We start from the raw sequence: 9,691 nt of genomic DNA on the forward strand, positions 1-9,691 counted from the left end.
CTAGAAGGGGAGGGTCTTGGGGCGGGTCCTAGGGGCAGGTCGAGGGGAGAGGCTGGGCCAGAGGGTGGTCCGGAGTCCTGGTCAGCTAGTGCTGGTCAGCTCAGGGCTGGTGTTCCGGGCTTCAGTGTCTGGGATCCTGGGTATGATTCCCATAGCCAGCAGTGCTCCAGGCCCGTCCCAGGCTGCTGGACTGGACCTGCCCTCATCCCCGTTGGGGGCTGACAGGGAAACAGGCTGGGGGACCCCGTGAACTGAAGGTCCCCGTGGGGGCCTGGACTCTCCTGGTGAGAGCTTACTGGGACTATGGCTGTAATGTGACAGGGATAGTACACCGACTCCGCGAAACAGAATTCAGTTCCTTTATATATATATCTTTTTAGCTTTTTTAAATATTTATTTTTTTGGTGTAAATGGACACAACACAATGCCTTTATTTTTATGTGGTGCTGAGGATCGAACCCAGTGCCTCACACTTGCAAGGCAAGTGCTCTGCCACTGAGCTACAGCCCCAGCCCCCAAACAGGATTCAATTTTGATCTTCCTCTTGCTTTTACTCAAAAGTATGGTGCCAGAACATGAGCAACTGTTATTAGTGGTAAAAGTGCCAGTTATTTTTATTTTTTTTTTGGGGGGGGGTTACTGGGGCTTGAACTCAGGGGCACCCAACCACTGAGCTACATCCCTAGCCCTATTTTGTAATTTATTTAGAGACAAGTTCTCACTGAGTTGCTTAGTGCCTCACTTTTGCTGAGTTGGCGTTGAAGTTGTGATCCTGTTGTCTTAGCCTCCAGAGCTACTGGAACTATAGGCGTGTGCCACCAAGCCCGGCCTAGATTCTTGTTTCTTTCTTTCTTTTTATATATATATATATATATATATATATATATATATATATATATATATATATATATATATATATATTGTTGGTAGACCTTTATTTTATTTATTTGTATGTAGTGGTAAGAATCGAACCCAGTGCCTCCCACAAGCCAGGCAAGTGCGTAGGCTACCACTGAGCCACAGCCTCAGCCCTAGATTATTGTTTCTTCCCAAATATTTTGTTGTGAATTTTCCCAAAACACAGTGAAGTTAAAAAACTCTTACCATAAACTCCNCTCACTGAGTTGCTTAGTGCCTCACTTTTTGCTGAGTTGGCGTTGAAGTTGTGATCCTGTTGTCTTAGCCTCCAGAGCTACTGGAACTTATTATGGCGTTGTTGCCACCCAAAGCCCGGCCTGTATGATTCTTGTTTTCTTTTCTTTTCTTTTTATTATATATATATATATATATATTATATATATATATATATTGTTGGTAGACCTTTATTTTATTTATTTGTATGTAGTGGTAAGAATCGAACCCAGTGCCTCCCACAAGCCAGGCAAGTGCGTAGGCTACCACTGAGCCACAGCCTCAGCCCTAGATTATTGTTTCTTCCCAAATATTTTGTTGTGAATTTTCCCAAAACACAGTGAAGTTAAAAAACTCTTACCATAAACTCCCTTGTCCCACTATCTTGATTCTGCCCTTAACATTTTACTGCACTTGGTTTTGTCTTTTGAGTGTCATTTTCCATGTTTCTGAAGAAATCAAGGTTTGTTTTTGTTTTCCCTGTGCTGGGGATGTAGCCCGGGGTCTCACGCCCGCTGGTCCCTATGAGGGAAACAAGTTTTGAAAAGGACAGTGATGCCATTCTAAGGCTGCTGTGTTGGCAACTCATGTTTTCACTGTGAAAAGAAGACATTTTCCTTATCCTTCTAGGTGAATGTAAAAGCTTTAAAGAGAAATTCATGAAGTGTCTCCGTGACAATCATTTTGAAAATGCTTTGTGCAGAAATGAATCAAAAGAATATTTAGAGTGCAGGATGGAAAGGCAAGTACAAGCTCACTATTATGACTTCTACTCCCACTTCTCCAGGCAAAGCTGTTTTCCCCCCCTAAAAAGCCATTATTCAGCCCGGGGGTTCAACTTGTGTATTTCAGAACTGTGGGGCGTTTGCTGGTGTAATTGAAGCTTATCAGATGAGATTGTACTAGAAGCTGTTTGGGAATCCTGGGAACCGTTTCTTGAGTGCCAGTGTTACCCATGATTGCATTCCTCAGAGCATTTTCTTTCCAAACTTGGGTGCTACTGACCTGTCATTAAGGTTTCAGAGTCGTACATCATAAAATGCTGAGTCAAAAGATTTGAAGATTGTACGGGTACACAGTTTATTTCTTTCACATTCTCAGACTATAAAAATATGCACTGTGTCATTTTGTTCCACTTAAAGCTGTTTGGAATGTGACAGGAAGACAATAGACTATTGAAAAAATGATGAAAGATGGATGATTCTTCTATCTTAACCAGAATTCACCAGCATTCACTTTTAAACACAAACAAAACATTTCTAACTGTGACCTGTGAAGCTTTTACTTAAAATAAGAGCTATTTTAATCCTTAATGTGACAAAACATGTAACGTATAATTATATGATCGTGGTGGGAGTTTTCATTTTTGCTTTTTTGAGGCCACAGTCAGCTCCTAAGGAATTCAGTGTTCAGACAGGTGATACCGCCAGTTATGGGTGACGAGTTCTGCTCCCTCACATGTTGAAGTTTGAACATTAGAGAAGCTCGCCGAGGCAAGCATAGAAAACAGGGTTTATTCAAAAAGGGGTAACATAGACTTCTCCCAGGACAGAGAAGGGGGCCGCAGCTGGTATCCTGGTATCCCCAAAGCGAGGGTGTTCTCCTTTTTAAGATCTTAGGCTCCCTTTGTTCTCCTGCCCTTTCCCTTATCTCTCTCCTTCCTGCGTGTGTGACTAGGCCCTGGAATGCTGGGTGGGATGGCCCAAAGGTGGGAAACAGGTGGACTGAAGGGGGAAGGGCAGGATGGAGCAGCCCTGGACACATTAATTAATAACCTTAGAGTTCTCTGTAGGGAGGGGCAATTCCTGGGACAGGTTACCTTGGTTAGAGCAGGGGCAGGTTCTTGATAAGGGTGGAGAAAGGGCTGTCAAGAAATTAACATTTCAATCCCTCAGGGGACAGTCTCCTTCTTCCCAGATTCACTTAAAATTGTCCTCCTTGATATGATCTGACTTGATTTACCTGGCTATACTGACTGCTGTCTAATTCTGGCTTCACAGTTTGACATCAGTGGTCCACTTAAGCCCTCTTTTCAGTTTGAGCAACAAACTTTGAACACTTCCTCAAGGTTCAGATGTGTGCCTTCAGTGTGGACCTTTGGGACTGTAAGGGTGATGGGCTTTGGCAGTGTGGACCTCCTGTGAGGCCCTTGTCCTGCCTTCATAGGTGTTTCTTGGGCTCACAGGGACTTGAATGTCCAAGGGCCATACTAAATCCAGTTCCTGCCACCTCTAAATTGCACATGGGTTGGAAACCACATCTTTGAATATCTTAAGTTGATAGATCTTTAGGAGGCTGGAACTTAGAATTTCTTCTTGGTGCTGCCAAGCTTTCGAGAAGAGTGATCTCTGCCTGTGCCTGGGGTGTAAGCAGGTCTAGATATGCTGGAGGAAGTTAGCAAATAAGATGAGCATTCCATGGGCTGTCCACAGAGCTAGGCCCAGGTCCCAGCTGCTCCTACCTGGAGTTTCTTCAGAGGATATGTGGATGAGGGAGCCGGAAAGGTGTCTGGCCTCCCTGATGAAGGCTACCAGGCAGGCCTGGGAAGAGGAAGTCTCACTTTCCCTGTGTGTCCTGGGCTGAGCTGCAGGCAGCTGCCCACATCTGCACCTGTGCTGCACTCAGTGCTGCTTGGATGCAGCCAGTGAGGATAGCAGGAGAAAGGACATGGTGCCACAACTTTCAGTGGCTTCACTGACTGGCCAGGTGACATTGAGGCAAGTGTACAGCTGTGTATGTTTTGTTTTGCTGAGTTATTTCGACTGGAGAATTGTGGCTGGTTGGTTGTTCATGAAAATCATCAAACATCATAAAAGACAGTCAAGGTTGGCCTACCCAGACTCAGGTCAGGATCTCACACACCTGCTGCTGGCCCTTGTAAAACATGAACATGCGGATGTGTGCACGCGCACACGTGCCCACACTTTTAACCATTTATTTTCTTCCTTTTTTCTATGCTAAAATCCCAAACCCTCTTTTACCTCTACTTACTTTCACATGCATCTTTTCAGAAAATGGTCCTCAGTAGAGTTTTTAAAGTTCTCATGCTTGGACTGTTTCAGCATGAGGGAAAAGTAGGTACTTGTCTTGGAGGACCATATTTTCTCATAGAAAAAAATGTCAAAATTGGGGTTACATTGGCGAAGACTAATACATAATAATCTAAGATCTCAAACCTTTGTAGTAATTTAAAAGTTCAGGTCCTGTCTTAGGGACATCAGGGTCATATACGTGACCTGATGGAGCATCTTCGCTCTTACCATCTACCCTGTGGTGGGACCATGGGGGCTCCAGCCTGGAAAGTGAAGGAGCACTTGGTATGACTCAGGGACTGTCAGTGTTGCTGCCATTATTACCCTCAAGAACAAGAAGTATGGGGCTGGGGTTGTGGCTCAGTGGTGGAGTGCTTGCCTTGCACATGTGAGGCACTGGTTTCAATCCTCAGCATCACATAAAATTAAGTAAATAAAGTTATGTGTCCATCTACAACTAAAACAGCTTTTAAAAGAACAAGAAATCTATAAATATTCCACTGCACTGAATCATGAAGTTAAATACCTGTGAAATGATGGCACTGGTATAAACAGGACTAATTTTGCTTTTTATGAAGATTCCAGAGTGATTCTTGGCGGGTATCTGAGTGGCTCAGTCCTTAAACAATGACTAGGAAATGGGAAAAATTTGTGGCTGATTCACTTAGGCTAAAGAGAGCTCTGAAACCGTTCTTCTAGCCATAGGACTTGCTGAAAGCCATGGGGCTGTCTTCCACGAGGACTGGGGGCATCTCTTGAACTACGTCCCGTCTGGCTCGTGGTCTTTCCTCCTTGCTCCTTCTTCCTCCTTGAACATCAGTGGCAGCAGCAGGGCAAGCACCGGTATACTTGCTTCGGGTGGTCCCTGTAACAGACACCATGGGCAGGCGGCCGGAACCACCTGTGGTCCCGAGTTGTGTAGGTTGAAGTCTGGTGTGAGTCTGGCTCTGGAGTCAAAGTGCCAGCAGGACTGGTTCCTGCTGGAGGCTCCTGCCCTGTCCATCTGCTGGTATCACCCGTATTCCTGGGCTTGGAGCCCCTTCCTCCATCCTCATAGCCAGCTGTGGTGCATCTCTGATCCTTTTGCCATTTCCTTTCTGGGCAAAGCCAGGAATGGTTCTCCAGTTCTAAGGATTCAGGTGATTCAATAAATCCACCTACATAACATAAGGTACTCTCATCTCAAAACCTGATGATTAGCAGCCGGATTCCCCTTCCCCAGGTGAGGTAGCATTCTCCAGGCTCCAATAATTGACATGTGCACATCTTTGGGGGTCATTATTCTGTTGGCCAAGCAAAGTCTAATAGGTGGGTGTGAAGAGCTGTTGGCCAGATGTGTTCTTTACCAAGATGTGGTGAAAATTTGTTATTGTTTGCCTAACATGGAGTCTAGAAATAGCTTGTGAATTCCATGTTATAGAATTGTACTAAATGGGAACATGCAGTTCTGAGGACATCTTGAATGAAAGGGGTGGGCCCAGGTTTTATTGGCCTGGCGCCACTACTAGTTCGTGGGGCGAGGCTCTGATGGGAACAGACACCTGGCTTTACTTCTTGCTGTCCTGCTCAATGGGCAAGTTTCAACACTTTAATCCTTTGAGGGGCAAAAACACCTTTGATTTTTCAAATTTGAAAAGCACAGGTGCGGCACCAGGAGAGACTTACACAGTCCTTGAGGTGTTTTCTCCCCCTGTGCTCTGAGCCCCTCCCTTCTCCCTGCTCTCTGAGCCCTCCTTCCGCTCCATTCTGAGCCCTTCTCCCCTGCCCTCTGAGAGCCTGCCCAAGGCAGGGGGAGGTGGGAGGCCCAGCAAGGGCTGCACAGTGCTCAGTGTTGAGCGTTGACTTTAATGGTTTGGGCTTCTACCAGCACAGGAGGAGGCTGACACCCAGTGGTTATAGGGAGGGTGCTGGCTGCCTGGGGGCTGACAGATGGGTCTAGTAGATTGGTCTCTTGCTGGTGGGGCCAGGCCCTAACTGTGTAGGCCTGAGAGGAGCAAAATAGAGCCCACACTTCACATATTAAATATTTTAAAGCTAATAAATTATTAAGTAGTGTGTTCCGTCCTCCTGCCTCATCAGATACGCCTTCATGGTGACCTGGAGGCCAGGTGTGAAGAGGTCCTGCACCTGCCCATGTCTGTCCCAGAGTGCTGTGGCTCTGGAGCTAGGCTCCTCAGCCCTGGTTCACCCCCTCCCTCGGGGGCTTCACACACCTGTGTGGACACCTGTTGATGGCAAAGCTCTGTCCATACCCTCAACAGCTTCCTCTGAATTGTGAGGTGGTGCATGCTTCCCCCAGGAAGGCAGGCCACAGAGGCCCTCAGAGTGTCTGAAAGGAGACATGGAGGCTTTGGGTGGGCACCACCCTCTGGGAAGGGCACAGGCAGAGGGGCCCATTAGACAATACACTCTGTCCCTAAGACATAGAATGAGGTCCCAGGAGCCCCCGGGAATGGCTGTTGTGACAGAGCAGTGTGTGGCGGACCTGGGTGGACCTTGCTCTTGCACCTGACAACTTCCCATTTTTTCTTTTAGGCAGCTGATGGCACAGGAACCACTGGAGAAACTGGGATTTGGTGACTTGATAGATGGAAAATCAGAGGCAAAAAATAAATCTTAATGAGAAGATGACCAGTGGGCTGCGTCCAAGAGGCGCTCTGAGGTGAGCACAGGCCCTTCTGCTCGCGGCCCTCACCTGCCCGCGTGGTCCTCAGCAGCAGGCCTGCAGGATGCTTTGCAGCACACCACCTGCAGCCAGGCGGAGGTGCCTCGCTTGTGGGGATGATTTGTGGAGGACTCACCTGTCTCCTGGAGCACCCCAAATCATGTTCATAAATTTCTGTTTCTTTTAGAGCCTCATTTATCTTTTATAAGATGCTTTTATGTTTAAATCTTGTGCATCACAGGGTCCCAGGAGGCTCCTGGTAGAGACGACCTGCGGAAAGCCACCCTCATGCTGCAGTGCTCTGGGTAGCGCTCCTTACTGATGCGCCAAGTGTGCAGATTCCAGTCCCTGACGCACACATTCTGTCGGGAAATGACTTCCTTGGCAAGGCGTCGCCCTGTTTTGTGCTCCTGCACAGGCATGCCAGTGCATCTCCTTTTTTTCCCCCAATAAAACTAGAATACAAAATAGGAAGTGAGAAATAATTTGGCTTTTTGACACATTTGGCTTCTTGATTTTTTTGTTTATGCCTTGCACCAAGTAGCCTCAAAACCAAAGTTTTGTTTTCTAGTTAGTATTAGGGTATATTACAAACTAGACATTTAATTTCAGTAATTTATTGTACTGCTGAAGGATAAAATATCAATCCATTTGTAGTGAGACTATAAATAATAAAATATTTCATTTCATTTGTAGTTAGAGTGGGTTGTTTTCTATTTCTTTATCCTATTATTACACCCCACTTCTTTCACTGCCGATGCTTGCTCAGAATCCCTGGGTGCATCCCAGTAGTGGTGCCCTGGTGTCAACTGAGTTCTTTAAGCAGTGCTTATAATGGTGGCTCTCGGCCCAGGTGTCTTTCTTTTTCTTTTTTTAATACTGAGGATTGAACTCGTTGGTGCTTAACCACTGAGCCACATCCCCAGCCCTTTTTATATTTTATTTAGAGACAGGGTCTTACTGAATTCCTTAGGGCCTTGCTGAGTTGCTGAAGCTGGCTTTGAACTCATGATTGTCCTGCCTCAGCCTTCGGAGTCCTGGGATTACAGGAGTGCACCACCACGCCCCGCGCTTGGGTCTTTTTCAGAATTGCCTGTGGGTTGCTTAACATCACAGTTATTCTGCTGTATGCCAGGGTTCAAGGCCACCAACAAATGCTCATGTGCATCTGGGCCTGTTTGCGCTCAGACCTCCCCTCTTCACAGCAACGTTGGGAAGGGTTGGCCCTGCAGACTGCCTTCCTTGGCTCCTGGGAAGTGTGTGGAGGACATTGAGAGGAGGTTTCGGGGGAGGAGAACCCAGGGCATGTCCCTCTGGTGGCAAACCTTCCCCAGGCCCACCAGGAAGGGCAAACAAGCCTGCCAGTTGTAAGCCCTGAGAATGGGCCCCTCTGCACCGTGGGCCTGTGAGGGGTGGAGGCCTCTCAGCTCATCCCCAGTTCTCTGCGTTTAAGGCCTTGAGTTTTCTGTGCCATGGTGAGCCCTTTCTCGGTTAGACATCCCAAACAACCCTGCGGGAGGGGATGTTTCTTGGGCTGGGTTCATTTCCACATGCCCACAGAACATGGTTATCATGTGCATGGGTGCATGTGCATGGGTGCAACTGCTCCTGTCTACAGCCTGTTTAGCATTTGATCTCTGTCATGCTCAGTGTGCTGCAGAGTTGGGGCTTATTATTTTACTTTAAAAGTCTTAAGCCAAACTGAGCCATTCCTAAGTATTTTATTTTATTATTATTATTATTAATTTTTTTTGGTAGTGAGGATTGAACCCTGGGGTGCTTAATCACTGAGCCACATCTCCAGCCCTTTTTATTTTTTATTCTGAGACAGGGTCTCACTAAGTTGCTTAGGGCCTTATCAAGTACTTAAACTGGCCTCGAACTTGCAAGCCTCCTGCCTCATCCTCTGGGATTACAGGAGTGCACCACCATGCTCAGCTCTAAGTCTATGTGTACAGTGTGCACATGGCAGCACACTTTGCAATTGCAAAGCATTAAACAACCCAAACTCCCTCCTGTGCCAGATGCTGTATGAACTGCGACCTCCACGCGGCAGAGCGCTGCGCCAGCAGTGGAGGAGGACAGGCTGAGGTGATGTGACGAGTGGTGCCATGACATCCTGATAAGCAGGGAAACGCAGAGCCACAAGAGCACCTGTTGAACATTACAGAGGAGGGACACGGGAAGCCAAAGGATTATTCACTTATTTGGACAAAAAAAAAAAAAAATCAGGAAGGATAAACCAGAAACTAAATGGCACCCACCAGGCAGAGAAGCCTTAGGAATGAGGCCTCTCAGCACCTGTGTTCTGACTGAACTGTGCTCAAAACACACGAACCAGGATGTGGGGAGCCACTGATGGCAGAGATGGCTCTAGGCTGGGTTACTTTGGAAGGCATTTTAACCAAAACTAACGAAAGATATTTAGGTCGCGAGCTCATTTTCCACATGGACTATGATTCTGGCCCTATTTATTCTAAGTTAGAAAATTAGAAACAGCACTGAGAGCCCGCTCTGTTGAACTCCTGGCTTTCTAATAGCTAGATGTAGAAATCGGGGTGTGTGCACAGGCAGGCGTGAGCAAGCGAGTGTCCTAGCCCTCGTGTATGGAAGGCCTGGGGCCATGACACCCAGCCCCAGGTCTGGGTTCCACCATTCTCTCACAAGAGGAACCAGAATCTTGGTGGAGGCTAAGACCAGGGTGAAAGTCAAGATGAGCCCAGTGTATCTGCCAGGAAGTAAGGAATTACTGAACAAATGACCAGATTGCTGAGAGGAGGCAGGAGGCAGTAATGGAGCTCCCACTGGCCAAACCTGAGGTGAACTGAGGAAGAAAATAAATAATGATGGTGCTGGGCTACAA

At 47.0% G+C, this 9,691-nt stretch overlaps 1 protein-coding gene across 3 annotated transcripts in view; it reads left to right on the forward strand.

Annotated features, from left to right (window-relative positions):
• Positions 1-9,073, forward strand: part of LOC107156019 (cytochrome c oxidase assembly protein COX19) — a 9,673-nt gene extending 600 nt beyond the window's left edge. The window contains exons 2-4 of one of the 3 annotated variants that reach the window (XM_048785374.1): positions 1,762-1,873; positions 6,699-6,825; positions 8,853-9,073. In XM_048785374.1, the coding sequence (XP_048641331.1) occupies positions 1,762-1,873; positions 6,699-6,783 (197 nt within the window). In that variant the 3' untranslated portion in view covers positions 6,784-6,825; positions 8,853-9,073. Of the gene's footprint in view, positions 1-1,761; positions 1,874-6,698; positions 7,521-8,852 lie in introns of those variants that run through there. The other 2 variants (XM_015502068.2, XM_015502067.2) reach the window with 2 other exon arrangements.
• The last annotated feature ends 618 nt before the right edge of the window (positions 9,074-9,691 follow it).

This window comes from Marmota marmota, unplaced genomic scaffold (genome assembly GCF_001458135.2).
Source record: "Marmota marmota marmota unplaced genomic scaffold, marMar, whole genome shotgun sequence".
In the NCBI taxonomy this organism is placed as follows: Eukaryota; Metazoa; Chordata; class Mammalia; order Rodentia; family Sciuridae; genus Marmota; species Marmota marmota.